The sequence below is a fragment of the Cygnus olor genome, chromosome 1, assembly GCF_009769625.2.
Source record: "Cygnus olor isolate bCygOlo1 chromosome 1, bCygOlo1.pri.v2, whole genome shotgun sequence".
Classification (NCBI taxonomy): domain Eukaryota; kingdom Metazoa; phylum Chordata; class Aves; order Anseriformes; family Anatidae; genus Cygnus; species Cygnus olor.
Genome location: NC_049169.1, coordinates 141,860,095 through 141,876,335, shown reverse-complemented (window position 1 = coordinate 141,876,335; position 16,241 = coordinate 141,860,095). Strand labels below are relative to the sequence as shown.

At 41.5% G+C, this 16,241-nt stretch overlaps 1 protein-coding gene across 1 annotated transcript in view; it reads right to left on the bottom strand.

Moving 5' to 3' along the window:
* Positions 1–2,116: 2,116 nt before the first annotated feature.
* The window catches only part of SLC9A4 (solute carrier family 9 member A4), a 34,151-nt gene continuing 20,026 nt past the window's right edge, over positions 2,117–16,241 (bottom strand). The window contains exons 8-12 of the mRNA XM_040536438.1: positions 14,119–14,280; positions 9,327–9,423; positions 7,034–7,165; positions 6,319–6,406; positions 2,117–2,794 (exon numbers count right to left, since the gene is read on the bottom strand). Coding sequence (XP_040392372.1) covers positions 2,739–2,794; positions 6,319–6,406; positions 7,034–7,165; positions 9,327–9,423; positions 14,119–14,280 — 535 coding nt within the window. The 3' untranslated portion in view covers positions 2,117–2,738. The remainder of the gene's footprint in view (positions 2,795–6,318; positions 6,407–7,033; positions 7,166–9,326; positions 9,424–14,118; positions 14,281–16,241) is intronic.

Below are 16,241 nucleotides of genomic sequence, written 5' to 3'. Positions count from 1 at the left end.
AACCTATCCTTTCATAAAAGGAAGTTGAACAATTTCTCTGGCACAATGAGGAAAAGCAAACAGAAGAGATTCAAAAATCTTTGTACAATTTCAATACAGATGATTTGTTATGACCTGCTAAATATAAAACTTCAAACCTGAGAAAAAGGAAGGAAAGTGATTTTATTTTTTTTCCTTTGGTGGTACATTCCTAATCTGTTAGTTTAGATGCTACCTGTCTTGAATAAGAAATCCATTGCATGAAATGTGATGAAATCATAATTTACACCTCAAAGGTCTTCTGGACTAAGACATACAAGTGCTCATAACAGTAACATCCTCCCCCAAAACCGGAAGGGTGGCACTCTTATCACGGATTCTTACCTCTTTGATTCTTGCAGTGCCATTTACAGACCTCAAATTGGGCAGTTAAGTGAACTTTGAGTGGAGGAGAGAAAGTGAAATATGAAGAAAGCATGACTGAACTTTGTGCATTTCTCAGCTGCAGAGTTGATTTTAGTGCAGCTACAAGGGTGGGTTTATGGACTTCTAGACTCAAATCATTCCTCTGGATAAAATCTACTCACCTACAGTTTTCAGACACAGATGACAGTAATGATGCTTCTTCCATTTTGCAGAAAGAAGCTCTGTCACAGGCACTAGGTGAATGGCATTTTTGGCTGGCATTTTAGACTTTATCCAAAATGACCCAAGCTTCCATAGCTTCTTGCCTCCCATGTTCTTACCACTATGGATTTCCACTGCTGAGACTAGAGCATGGGTACACAGAGCCAGTTGGAAGGGAGCTCAGTAGGAGGGCTGGGCAGTCAGGGGATCCGGTGCATGGGCCTCTGGTTATTTTTGCTTTTTTAGTAAATGCTGCTCTGTGCAACATATAGACAAACACCCTAAAAACCTGGGAGCACAACACAGAGCCCTTCTTTCCTGCTAGCCAGCAGGCTACAAAGTCATGATCTCTTTTGCCTTTTGTCCCAGTCTCTTGCTTCCCATCTGTAGTGCTGGTCCAGCTTCAGTGTGAAGAGTGGTCTAGCAATTTGGGCACCCTATAGTGAGATGGGAGTGAGTGATGGAAGTTAGTTGCTCCATGACTGAAGCCTCCTGCTGCAGCTATACACCTATAATCGCAGGACTACTGTGCACATTCTTGCAGCCCCATGTTTGCAAATTAAACTGTTGAGCTTTGTGTTAGCCTTCCAATAGCATCCCTGGCTGAAGAGTCCTCTCTGGATTTGTAAGTACCAGGATGCCTCCTTTCTTCATCCAAAACAACTGTAGATGGGTGACAGGTGTCTCCATGCTGAAGTTGGTTGAAGTCACAGGAGCCATGAACCTTCACAGAAATTGACTTGAAACACTTTTGCAAACCCAAAACCTGAGATGCCATTCAAGTGCTGCAAATGTCCACTAAAGCATCCTTTTGATTTAAGCACCCTTTTAGGCATCTTTAATGACATTTAGGTGCCCTAAACATGCCTGTTTTTCACTCTTACCTGAAATATCTCGGCTAATCTGAGATCCAAAGCTCTAGGCAAATTGAAGTTACCAATTTGGGCACCCATGTCTTAACCATGTCCTTCAGTATTTCTTTCACCCAGATTTAAGTCATAATACAGCACAGGGGAAGACAATATCAGCTCCCAGCTATACTACTGCCTGTGCCCAACTACTGTCATTTAAATCCATGTCCAAACCCCTATAAAGATCATGTTCCCCTCTTTCCTACAGTGTTTTGTTGAAAAGTAAACTTGATATAAACATATAAGAATTTGAGTCTTCTCTGAGCCACTAAGTACCTTGATACAGTGTTTGAAAGTGATACGAGAATGAGTGCACTGGTCCCAAAAGGAAATTTGTGGTTTGGTTCATATAAGAGCTCTGTTATTTTCTCTGGAGCAGCGCGCAGAGGACCCTAGAGATGCGAACATCACTCTTCTCTGCTCCTCATATGTCTAATGGCCTGGCTGGTGCCATCGTTTCTGTCTCTTCTTCTGACTCATACCCCTCAACTTCTCCCCCAGTGAATCGAGTCTTTGGCATTAGAGCTAGATTGTCTGCTCTGGTGAAACGATGCTGACTGATTGAATTTCCTCTTTGACCTGAGAAATCAGACGGGCAGACACGTCTGTCTAAGCGTGCCATTGGAATCAGCTCCTCCTGGCGGTGCTTTGCTTCGAGCGGCCGTAGCCGGGGCTGGGGTCTGAACCTTACCGGGATGCCACCCTCAGAGTTGCTTCTGGGGTGATCTGAAGGAAAAAGACAAAGAATTCATGCGATGACGCAGAGAAAAGAGAAACACCATGATATTGGCAAGGACAATTGAAAGGTACTCAACACTATATAGCATTACTGTTTTAAAGCCTAAAATGGAATCATTTTAAATAATTACTATAGAATAAGAGAGCAGTCAAGAACTAAAAATAACCCTAGATCTTTATTTTCATACCAAAGCTGATGTTTAAGAGATGTTATTGATTTTGCCTCTATTCTGAAACCCCAGTGAAAGAGAACATTCAGGTATCTTTCCACACCTCGCAAAGCAGCTCCTGCCTTCACAGGGCAAGATCGCTCCTTTATGTACCTTTCAACCAATATCACACGTTTATCTAGTGCCATAGTTGAAAATCATTGTAAAACCCACTAAGAAGATGACTCTAGCACCACTGAAAATCAAGATAACCAGTCACCTGTGGTTAACAACTGGGAAGAAAACAGTTTCACCCGAAACCAGGAGTTTGACTCTAGGGCGCTTTGATTACATTGGGTGTGTCAGACCTGCTCCTACCAGCTTGCAGTGCTTCAAGTACACAATTAAAATGTGACTGTGATAGGCCCTAACTCATTTATTCTGTTGAGTTTACAAAATAGACTTTGTTACTTTTCTTAGGGCCACTTCTAGTCTGACTACCCACTAATATATTAGTCAGTTAATTTAAGAAACAACTCCTAACAAGCTGGGAAGTTTGGTGAGATAAAGACAAAGGACCATAAATAATAAAATTTAGACCATACCCTGCTGAAGGTAAAGCTCACGTGTACTGGATACAGTCACACAGTCAAAACTTATCAGGTTATTGCAGATTAATAACTATTAAGTTATTTTAAGCTAGTGTTTATTGCACGGTTGGCACAACGTAAGAACACATGCACCGGCACTTACCTCCGCAGACCACAAGCACAGATTTCTTTAACAGCAGAACCTGCTTCTGTTAGACCATGTAGACATACCACAGATGCCCCATGAGCAATAAGACAGAATAGATATTTTCAGATTTGAAGGACTTCTACTTAGTACTACAAGACACTCAAGACGGACTTCAGTGTCTACAAGAAGGACATCAGTGCTACAAGTTTTGATTGATGTATACTGCCAAAGAAATCATTCACTTTTATGAAAGTCAGAAAGAGCTGTTAGTCAGTTTAAGGATCTATTTGTAGTCACATCTGTCCTCTTGGTTACTAAAATTTCTGCACCTGCTATGTAGGAGTTAAAAGAAGCTCGCTGGAGAGTGCTTGTTCTAGGAGGACTTCCAGGCATAGATAAGTAGCATTTCTCTCTCTAAAGGTATATGTATTTACATGAAGTTGTCATTCTATTTCCTGCATACTGAGTATTTCTTTTCTCAGTTCCCAACTGCAATTCACCTCATCCTAATATTGATTATATGAGAGGAGTTTATGGTGGCTTTCTCCCAATGCAGACTTTTCAAGTGATGTCAATGCTACTCTAGGGACCAAAGATGATCATAGAATCATAGAATGCTAACTGAGTGTTCATTTCAAAGTGAATACAACTTTAAACTATTTGACTTATTTGATTTACATATTTTTATTACTCCCCACCCTGTTTTCCCTTTCATCTGGTAAAGCTCAGCAAGTCCCCTTTAATAGTAGGAAAACCTTTCACTCAGGTAGAAACAAAAAAGAAGCAGTAAGACAAGATTTAAATGGTTCATTTTGAAGTATATGCTGTACAGAGATTATAAGAGAATATGTTCAGGTTTGAATTTGATATATATTTGATTTTCACAAGAATATTTTATGGAGTTTTAGGATGCCAGGAGCCAAGCCAAGAAGTCCAATTATTCAAACAGATCACAAGGCAGGTGTCAAATGTAGGGCTGAGAATTACTAAAAATGTACCTACGTTCACTGCTTCAGGATTTATTCCTCACCCTACTGAAATAACATGCCTGTTTGTGATACCAGGACTTGGTCCTTTGAAAGTGCCTGAAATGCTTTCAGGTCTGAGGCTGCTGTGTAGAACAATTTGAGTCTTTCAGAAAGACACAAAGACACATATCCCCCACATCCTGACAGAACAGAAAATAACCAGCTCTTTAAAAATAAAAAATAAAAAAAAAAAAAAATCCCCTTGCGTAACTTTGATCTTCCCCTCTGGATAGATCCTATGGGTTTCTGTTCTGCCTCCACCACATGTGGGTGCACAGCACCAAGGGGATGGTTTGCCTACACAGATCTCTTTTGCTTTCATCCCTTTCAGAGCAAAACAGAAAGAGAAGAAAGAAAATAGTTTTGCACCTGCAGGAAGGAAACTTTGTTGTTCAGGTTTTGATACAAAGATGATGATTAGAAATATGCTTTCAATCACTGTAGCTATTTTTGCAGAAATGAAAAGTAATTTTCAGAGGTACCCAAATGCATTTCAGGGTCACATAAAAAACTCATAAAGGAGACAGGAAAATTATATAGGGAGATAATGATGGACATTCAAGTGTCCTAAATTCCATGCTTTCTCTGACACTGTCCTGCTATGTCTCCTTGGGCAATTCAGTGTTGCTCAATCCTTTATCTCTGTCTCCTTATTTAGGGTTTACGGATGGGTGGTATTCTGTAGTAATACTGGTATTTCTGGACAAACTTACCAGCTAGTCTCAGTACCGTTTGAGTTATTCTATGTCCACAACACAATATAAATACAATTACTATGGGAAGATCACAGAGAACGAGCTAGAAAAGGGAAGAAGAGACCAGGTAATTGCCAGGGGAAAGTATTTGGGGATCATACAAGACTTATGATGAGATCTTTAGGAAAGGAACCAAAGGTGGGTAAAGGAAGGAACTAGGGTGGTTTGGGGAGTATGGGACAAGTGCAGTAAAACAGGGGGAAAAGGGGATCAAAAGGGGATGGATGCATTTAAACAGAGGCTGGTCAGGACATGTGTCTGGCCATGCCTTGTACCAGATCAGGACAGTTTTTTTCTGTCTTCTCATTAAACTCCACATGTGTCTGTTTTCCTGGGTGAGCAGCTCCCTGTACTGTGTGCACATGTGCATGAAGATCTGAATGCCAGCAACCAGAGGGACTGTGGACCACTCATATTGTGTGGGTATATATCAGTGCAAAACTGCTAGCAATCATGAAGCCAGAGGAGCCACTGAGTAGGACACGAGGCTTGGGAAGCAAGTGTCAGAGCAAGCATGACTATGGGACAGACACTGAAGAGGGCAGGGCTGTGAGTTAGCTATTGCATGGACCAGGAGATCCAGACTGGAGAGAACACAGGGTCTGTGAGTGGCTACTGGTAGGGCCACAGTCTAGACCAGGTACCAGAGAGACTGGTTTGTACATATGTACCTCTGTGTGCGAGGCAAGGGGAGACCCAGGAACCAGCGAGGGGGAAGATCGGGTGACCAAGGCCAGTTATGGAGGGATCTACAGTGTATATGCATGTGCATGTGCATGCATACAATTCTCCACTACCAGCTTTTCATCCTGATCAGCCAGAGAAGGGAACAGGATGATGCTGTTGGTGCTGTGTGTATGTTTGTGTGCTGTACTCAATGTGCTGCTTAGGGTGGCTGGTTGTGTGTGTGTGTGTGCATACACTGAACTACGGTGTGTGGGCATGCTGTTGGGAACTTCTGCCCAGCTTCACAGCCCACCAGCCCTGGGAGCATGGCTCTGTGTCAGCCTCACCTCTGTCAGGCTATCAGCATCAGCATCTCCTTACAGTTCTGCATGCAGCTGTGTCTGTGGGGCTGCAAGGAAACAGACAATTTGCTTTCTTGGGCTTATGCACATGCCCTCATGACTAGGTCAAACTGCAGGGATCAGAGGAGAATTTGTGCAAGAAGAAAAAAAGAGAAAAGTAGGTGGTGCTGGAACAAGACAGAAACTGCAGCAGTCATGACCATATTAATGGCACAGATAAAAAGATAGGAGAGAAGGGTGTAACTCATTTAAAGAGACCAGGGATTTTCACGGCAGTATTCATCAAGTACTGTTAAATCCATCAGACAACTGGCCAAGTATCTTTCACTGCTGGAGCAGGATAGAGCATAAAGCATTTCCATTACCTGTAAAAGTAACATGCCTGGCTTTTCGCCAAGTGGGCTGGCCGTGGCCCCACGGCAAGGAGAGGTAGCGTGCGCCCGTGGTGCTAGCCTGCGTACAGACAGACATGGGTTGAACTCAGCTTCAGCTCCAGTGAAAATCTCTGTGTTTGTTTTAATAGGCCTAAGGGTGTTTTACAGTCAGTAGGGAGAAATATGCTCTTCTAAGATTCACCTTTCCTATTTCAGGTGACAAGTCTGAATAAAACGGAATTGTATCCAGCAAGAATTTATTTCTATTCTTTAACAGTGATTATCTCAGCTATGCTATCCAATGCCTACATATGGTCAAACAAATCTTACCTTACTGATCCAAAGCTCAAACTGTGGTGTCAGGGTGTCAAGGGCTTTGGATCAGGCTTTTTGTGAGACTACAGGCTCACATAAGTGTGATTATACCTTGCTTTGCACATGCCAAAACAATGAAAGTTACATTATTTTACTACTTATAGACATAACATGCAATTTTTAACCAACATATAGAGGTAGGACATAAAAAATGTGGCTGTCCACATGCTAAGTGGAACCCTTTCTTCTTAGGTGCTGCACTGGGGAGAGTATCCATTTTAACTGTTGTAAAAAGCATACAGAAATGTGTGTTTCTTTCCCTATTTACAGAAAAGCAGAGGATTTTTTTCTGTGTTTTGATTACATGAACAGCAGTTTGCATAACAGGTACCGGTCTACCCCCAGGTAAGCTGTTTCCCTTCCTGCAACTCTGCCTCAGGCTGTGCTGCCGACGGATGAGGATTTCCTGGGCTTGCTTCTCGCTGGTGTTGGTGGGCAGGTTGTGGCGGTTGTATGACGGTGCCTGTAACAGAAAGCGCACCCTGTTAGTTTCCTTTGCACTCACAATGTTAATTAGATAAAGCACAGCCCTGCCGGTCACAGGGCCGAGGGCACACCACCAGCTTGCCACAGGTCCTTTTGGCACCTCGTGGAAAAACATAGCCTCACAGTAACCTCACTCTGCACAGCAAGGCGTGAGGACGTATAAGCAAAGCTGTAAGCCCTGGACAATATGTCCCCACTCCCAGCTGACTGTACTGCCTCTAGGGCTGCATTTTGATACACTTTTTGATAGACTCATGCCTTCTTGAACTGCACCATAAAACATATCCACTTGCATTAGCCTGTTAACACCTCTGGGCTTTACCTCCCCCTCAGCCCTCCTCTGATCATGCAGTTGGGAGCTACAGATAGGAGGCAGGTCCCAAGAGACAAATAGCTGGTTAGACCACCTCTGAGCCTTGGTACTCATACTACTGAGCCAGAGCAAGTTGTAGACATGACTGGGAGGTAAACACGATGCTAAGAGTACATGTCCAGAAGGAGATGCACAGCTCAGTTTCCTTCACGTATTTGGACAAATTACACCTTAACATTACCCTAAAGCTCAACATTTTTTGGACAAGATTTTTAATTTATTGTTTACTTCTTGTTAAATGAAGGGAAAGAGATTAATTCTCTGCCTAAAAGAGAAAGAATCACTTAAGTTTATAAAAATCTCTTCAAATGCAGAATCTGATCTTAACCTGACTAGAATAGGTCCTTGTAAAGTTGATTGGATAAGGCAAAGCACGATCAGGCCTTCAAAGTTTAAAGTGAAGTATTAGAAGTAGTATTATTTTACTTCCAATCTTTTATTTCCAAAGCACACAGACCTCAATGCCACATAAGAAGTGACTGGCACTAATGGTCATTACTGTAATTGATTTTGAAGAGAGAGAGGTCATTTCAGCTAAGAGGCAGCCATATATGCAAATTGTTGCTGGCAAGATAAGAAATTAATATCATAAGGATAATTGGCCGTGGCAAATCAAACAATATTGGGAATGAATATCATATTAATAGTGACACTTTTAAATGAGCAGGGCCCAGCATTTCCTAGCAAATGTGTGTTACACGAGTTAGCTTGGTTTATCTGCATAATTTCAAGGTTACACTAATGTATCCTCTCCCACTCTTTGCTGCATGACAGCACTCAGTTACATATTCAGGGCCCAAGACTGGATTAAGCGGATAGGATAACTTGGTCCGCACCAAAACCAGTACAAATTTCTGCAAAACAAATCTCTGCTAAGTGTTTTTTTTTTTTTTTTTTTTTTTTTTTGGGCGGGGGGAGGAGCTTGTAAAACGAAACTCCGGAGGAGATGGAACTTTTTTTTTTTTTTTTTTTCCTCTTCTTTTGGCGAGGGGAAACTGTAACTCCCACGCAGGGGGAGGGCACACCAGCCTGCCTCTCAGCTGACTTTGGGCCATGCGGTGTTTACCACCTCCGCAGCGGAGTTTGGCGGCTGCTGGCGACCCGCCATCCTGCTGCCTCCCACGAAGCCCTGCCAGCCTGGGGGTGATTGAAGCCCTGCCAGACTGGGGGTGCTTGGAAGCTGCCGGCCCCACTCTCCCCCATCCCACTGCCATGCCACGTGGGGCATCTGCCACTAACCCAGCCTCCCAGGCATCGGCAAAATGGGGGGTCCCCAAGGGGCCTTTTTGGTCTTAAGGCTCCACTATGGGTGGGTTGCTTGGAAAATGTGCTGTGCCTGTTGCTGAGAATACACCATCTGAGCTATGGTGTGAGGCGGGTGGCCCATGTGGCTGTGGGAGCACCCCAGCAGAAGCAGGCCACAGGTGATGCAGGGAGAGGACCTGGGAGGCCAGCCTTGTCCAGGGACATCCAGCGGGATCAGAAAGGCTGTTTATGAGACACAGGTAGCCGTACAGTGAGGGAAGCCTGACCTCTACAGCTCACTCCTGGATTTTCCTGGATTTTCCTGCTGCTTTCAGTGTGAAAAGCTGATGGAAAAATCTGCTTTTTTTTTTGTTTTCCACTGAGTAGCAAGCTGTGAGGCTGGCCTCCTTGTGCAGCCATGGGCTGGTCCCACCTCTAACGCTGCCCTTGCCATGAGATGGGGAGGGCAAACAAGAGCTTTGGTCTGCAAACACTGTGCAATAGAAGGCAACTCACGCACCCTTTGTCGCACTTGGTATAGGTTATGTGTCAGGACATTTCTCATGGACTCCACCTCAGCAGGGGAGAGCCTGTGCACACACTGATTTCTCCAGCTCCTGTAAATAAAGTTTAATTATGACATTAGTTTGGTTAAATGCTAATGCTACAAAATGATGCATGAACTGCTTTTCGTATTAGGACAGAAGACTGCGAAGAGCCTTTCAGTAACCAGTGACGGCACAAAATCACCCAAAGCTGAATGAACAATGTCAGGCTTGGCTCCTTCCCAGGTTTTATCAAAACACTGGGCAGACAGAGCAGACCCACAGCCTTCATGGAGCTGACAGCAGAAAGTCTCCTTGTATTTCAAAGAGCTTCAGAAGGAAGTTCATAATTAAGGATTAGATTGGGCAACCAACAGGAAGGTATTGCAATTTCCTCCTCTGTTTGAATCTGTTCTTCATCATGGTGTAACAGTCTGGGCCTTGCTATCCCGCTGGTTTTAACTCCTCTGAGAAACTGCAGCACATCCTTAAGAAATAAAGCACACCCTGACTACAGTCCAAAAGATCTCTCTGTGGCTAAGGGAACGTATAGGATTTCCTTGGTACTAAGCCTATTTCTCCATTTAAAATGAAAGAACTACCTAAAAGATAGTAATCTTTGCATTTTTAGCAAACTGGGACAAGAAGCTGACAGTCATTTGTAACTGCCTGGCCTTTTCACTAGCAAAACAATGGATGAAGGCTGCTGTGAAATGTTAACTGGACCTGCTAAATCAGTCAATCTGTGTGAGAGTTAGTGTTCGGCTCAATTCCCAATAAAAGAAAGGGAAATAGATAGTCATCATCCAGGATGAATCAGTCTGAGTTCATCTTGTTGTTTCTGGTTTTTCCCTTTCTCCATTTTTTTCTTTTCTCTTGTTTAAGATTGTATCGTAAATCTTTATTTTCAGCTCAGTGATGTCCTTTAAGTTCTGTCTGTAAATTGTGCAATTAAGGAAGGGATTATTATCAACATACAGTATTACCAGAGTTCTGTGTATATTTATTTTTTACTCCTTTTAAAATAAAATTACTTTTAACGGCAAAGGAATTTAGAATCAAACAAAACTAAGATTATACTGTAATCATAAGGAAAAGGTTTGAATTTTGCAATTGCAGCTAATTGAACAATGTTACCACAATTTTGTGCTATAATCTAACAAGACACAGGGAGAGAAATGGACTCTTTTTCTGGCTTTGACGAGAAATCTTATCCTGGCTTTGAGAAATCCTTCCCAAGAAATGTCTGATTGACACAGATCAGTTCTCAGCACCAGCAACAACAACAAACCTAGATATTTACCAGCAGGGAAGAAAGACCACTACCACCACAACTACATAATTCCAGTCCAGCTCGTGTTTTTGGTTGGTAGCTTTTTGCTTGCTTTCATCTCTCAGGGTTACCACTGAGAGGATCCAGGGATGCCTCCAAGTTCCCAGGTGAGCACTTTCAATGCACCTTTATTCCATACTGGGTCTGGCATGTCCTAAGCTGTAGGACAGCCCATGTATGCTACTTTCCAAGAAAGGAAACCAGCCTCTCTGCTGTCAGCAGCCCCTAGCTTCTCTCTCTTTGGACAAGGGAGGGACTGAGGTGCTAAGGCACACTTGCGAAAGCAAACACAAGCACAGCCCCTGGGGACTAATGGCAATCTAATTGCAATCAGCCGGTCAACCAGTTCTGGTATATAAAATGCAGCATCTGTGTAATGCAAATTGAACATCCATAGTGCAAGTGGTGTAAATGTCACAGGGAGTAACCGCCTCTCACATCCTCACTTCACCAAATGTCTCCATAGAGTCTTTACACCTTGCTGTTGGGAATAACTAGGAAAAGTGGTGAGCAGAACTTCAGCAAGACATCAGATCATCTCTTTACCTTTCCAGTTGCATACCTGACATGTCCACATGCCAGTACAGAAGAGGAGGCCATTCCTAAGTCATTTAAAGGCTTATTGTGTATCTTTTAAAGTGACTTATATAAAATCAATAAAATTCCCCAAGTTTTTCTGAGCTGGAATAGCAAAAGAACGAACAGCAGGAAGATAATGTGCCTTGTTCTGAAGCAGAAATAAAAAATATGCATTCTTTTCATGGGATAAGATATTAACCTACAAAACTGATAACAAGACATACATATGGTAATAAAGAAAGGGTTGCTTTGAAATTTTGCAATATATAATACATTTAAAAAAACTTTTTTTTTTTAAAAATTGGTATATTACCAAACCCATAAAGCAACCCTTATTGAAACTATTTCTTTGTTCTTATTGAAACCCTTAGAATGTTAATGACAAAGAATGGCACAGGCAGTATAGTTGCAAAGAAAATATTGAATTGATAATATGCCATGGAAACTGACTCTCTCTGCATAATGAGGACCATGACAGTATCTCTTCTTAAGACTTGGAGATAGTTGATACAGGGAGGAAATAAAATTCCTTCCACAATGCTTGTAAAATTATTTTTTATGTATTATATCGAAAAATTTTGAACATTGTGAACTCTCCACCAATCTTCACTTAGTCCTATGAAGGAAGTAGCATTCACCAGGCACAGCTCTTGCACAGCTGCACCATCACAAATGACAAAATGTCATTTTATTCTGATCTCTACTGTATTGATACTCTGTAAGATTTACTTTTACACAAGTCGGTATTGCAGTAATATGAATCCAGCATTAATTAAACTCAGAGTTGATTCATCTCTGTCTCTCTAATGGGCATTCCTAGGGTATAATTCCTAAATACAACCATAAAACACAGTGTTGATAATATTTGCTTGGCTGTACTTTCGTCTTCAAAATTCTTATTTCTAAGGTTAATATTCTCCAAGCCATCATAACATAATGCTCGATTTTCGTTTACATGTGGATTTTTTGTCGCATGGCCTGTGGACAAATTTCTCCATCTGCACTGGAAATGCTTAGTGCATACTGAACACCCACACCACCTGCAGGACTCCCACCAGCATGAATGCAATTTCTGAGCACATCTACAGTGATGGACATCCGCCTTGATTGTTATAGAGTATTTCCCCTCATGTCCCTAAATGCTGCAGAAGTGATCAGAAATGCTGATGAGTTTTTTTACTACTATAGCACCACAAATATTGCTATACATGATATAGGTTGGAATATGATTTCAAATCTCCATTGCTCATGGCCGGATTTTTGTATGCTGACTGAGGATAGCCTAGTTATAAGCCAGCTCAATGAGAAAAATCAAATCATTTATGCATGCTTCCATTAAGAAACATTTTATTCTTTAGCAGACTTACTTAATCACGCAGGAGAATGGAGTAATAAGAACTGCTGCATTGTCTCAGACCAAAGACACAACTATCTCACTATCCTGTCTTTTCCAGGGTTCCTCAGTGGACACCTACTGAAGAACAGAGCTGTGAAAACTTGTATTTTCCTAACACTCCCACAGCCTCCAAGGATCAGAAAGGTTCTGAGTCACTTTTTTTTTTTTTTAAAGGTGACATTTTATTTTTTAAAAGTCTGTCTCAAGAGGAAAATCTGTAAATCAGAGGCTGATACACAGTGGAATTTTATTACAGTTTAAAGTAAAGATGGCAAAATCTAGTCTGTCATATTCTATTTATTATAGAATATTTTTCAGTCTAAATGCTTATCTCGGGAGAGAATTTCTGAACTACTCTAAAGCAATTTGTCTTATTTTCTTTTTCTCTCAAGAAAAGAAGAGGAAAGTGGTTTGTTTGCCACAGACTGTCTACCAGCCTTGCACATTTACTCTTGGCTCAGAGCAGTTAAGGGAATACAGCAGACAGAAAGGAGCCTGACAGACATGCAATCTCTTTTAGTATCATCCATTCAGCAAAGAATGACTTAGAAAGAAAAGGGCTAGGTCTTACGCTGCAAGCTGACATCAGTTTCAAGAAAACAGATGAATTTTGATGTGATTATGCCACACAGTTTCAAGAGAGATTTTAGTTTAAATTCCTGTTGTTATCTGAACTTTCTGGTGTGGGGTGCGAGAAACAGTCAATAAAAAAAATACGCTGGGCCTTGCCAGAGGCTGCTGCAAAATAGAAAGGACATACGCCTTGGGAGAACTAGCATTCATTTAGCGCACTATTGAGAAACTAGGCAACTGCATTGGTGTAAATTCCTCATTTCCCATACTGAAAATCCAAGGTAAGGTTTAGAAAGTGTTCTCCATAATCCTTTTTGTCTTTTTCTATTTTCTTCTCTGAAACCATGTTCTGGCCAAAGTGGTTATGGAAGTACCAAAATATAGCAGAATGATTTGAGAGACTGCAACCTGAAATAGCAAAAACTGCAAATGCTAGAAGGAAAACTGTTCTCTTCTCATTGGGATATTAGAGTCAAGACCTTTTCTTTAGCCTCTCCTTCAGTTCTCTCACCAGCTGGCAGTGATGAGTAAAACCCATTGGCCAGCACAATGAAGGTCACCGCCCCCTCAAACCACTGCTGTGATTCAAAGCAGTAAGAGTGGCCTTTACACCTGTCTTGTGTTTCTTCTTCTGAATTGCCCATCATTAAAAAAAAAAAAAAAAAAAAAAAGTAATTTTCAATCTGTCAGCAAAGGACTGATGTGCAAATATGAGTGCCAAAGTGCCAGCCCAAAACAACACATTCCCATGACTGTCTTTTTTTTTTTTTTTTCCCCCACACACTTTTCTGTTAAAATCACAAAATCCCTTGGGTGTTGCCTGATTTTTATTGCCTTCCCTCCTGTCCCACTCTGCTCCACAAAGGGTGAAGAGGCCAGTACTCACTGTAAAGAAGCTGTGGATGATTTTGAAATTTCCATGGCATTCTCAGCCATCTCAATGGCCAGTTTTATCTCCATCTTTTTGTATAATGACACAAGGCTGGATTTGGGTTGATGCTCCCGAATTAAAATTTTCTTCAAATACTTATTGTCAAACTTCTTAAATCTGCAAAAGAGATGTTAAAATCAAAGTGTAAAAAAATGAAATGTGTTTTTATTTCTGTGGGTCAAGCAGATCTTCATTCAAATGTGCACATCTATAATTCAACAGTGGAAACTGTATCCAAGTTGAAGGCACCTGTGGACTCCTGAAGAACAAGTGAACAGAGACCTTTAGGGGGACATTTGGCATGGTCTGGTGGTCCACAGAGATTGTAAAGCCCACTGGACAAAAGAAAGAAACAATCTGCAATCAAAGCAAAGAAGAGGACTGGGTATGTGTTTATATAACACTGCCACATTTGTAAGAAAAGAATATGGCCAGTCTCCATGCTTTCATACAAATGTCGTATTCTAATAGCAGCAGCTGCTCTTACAGTAATCCTGGCCTATTCAGCCAGCCACCAATAATGCTTCAAATGGACCAGTAGTTACAGTAGTTTGGGCGCATTATGTTGCTGATAATTTTGAATCCCAACAATTAGGCTGGAGAAAATATACTTCTTTGTATTCTGAATGACAGAGAAATTGAATGGACCACAAAATACTATGTGCACGCATGCTGCAGATTGTAAAGTATCTCTGATGTATGACATAATTTGAATGTGAATGAATATGTGTGCTTTGGAACAGGTATGTACTTTCAGGCAGACGTTTAGCAGAACAGCAGATCTTCTTACAAGTTTCTTTCAAAGGAATAGTTTACCACAGCAAGGTAATGCTTTCCACAATGCTAAGAAAAAGCAATAGAATTTTGTACATTTTTTTCTTAACATGACTGGTCTTTATACTTACTCAAATAACAGAGAGAGGTACACAAATGTTTCAGCTGGGATTGAAGCTCTTTATATTCTTTTTTTTTTTTTTTTTTTTTTAGAAAGCAACCTGAAGTGTCATCACTAAGGTAATTAATTCTGATACACATACGCTAAGCATCTTTAAAGTTACACAGGAAAGTCTAGGGAATACTTTTTAATACAATCTTCTTATATTATTTTTATATACATACAATGTGCCATTTGAATCTGCCCGTGAACAGAAACATTACATTTATGAAAAAATTGGACAAATTTATCAAAGCATTTTGCTAGGTGTGAGATAAGTGGAAATAATATTTTATCCTATTGAAATGTGGAAATGCTGCTATTTCAATTAAATTACTGCTCCAAGAGGGATTTGTTTAGCTTATTGACTACACAGGCAGTGTGTCACTACACAGTGGCTGCTCTAAAGCTATCTACGTACTGTGAGAGCCAAGAAGACATTAGAAGACATTTAGCTTTCAGGTCCAGGTATGCGCCCTCGATACATCAGTATACCCTGTAGGAATGAGAACTGGATACAGACCAACCTTCTTCCCACTCATAATTCTTGATTTTTATAAGGAGAAACCTAGTCATGAAGGGAACTTCCACATGTCCCAGTAAACACCCAGTCTGGATTACTGGGGTCCAGTGCTGAGTGGTGAGCTGGAGGTCTCAGACACAGAAGTCTAGGCATGACCTGAGGGATAACACTTAGCCCACAGCATCAGAATATGATGTCTGTGGAAAAGATTAGTCCATCCCCACAACATTAACGTGTTGAGGTGGAGGCCAACATGATTGCAGAGTGCCCTTGGGGACGAAGGTAGCTTAGAATCCCAGTTTTGATTTCTTCTGAGTAATGCCTGAAAGATCCCCAAAACTTCACACTATCACCTCATCCTGCTCATAGAAGACATAGCACAGGTCCTGTATTTTAGGGCTACTAAGATGATTAGAGGACTGGAGCACCTGTCATATGAGGACAGGCTGAGAGAACTGGGCCTGTTTAGCCTAGAAAAGAGAAGACTGAGGAGAAACCTCATCAGTATGTACAAATATCTGAGGGGAGGGTGTCAAGAGGATGGAGCCAGTCTCATTTCAGTTGTGCCCAGCAACAGGACGAGAGGCAACGGGCACAAACTGCAGCACAGGAGGTTCTGGC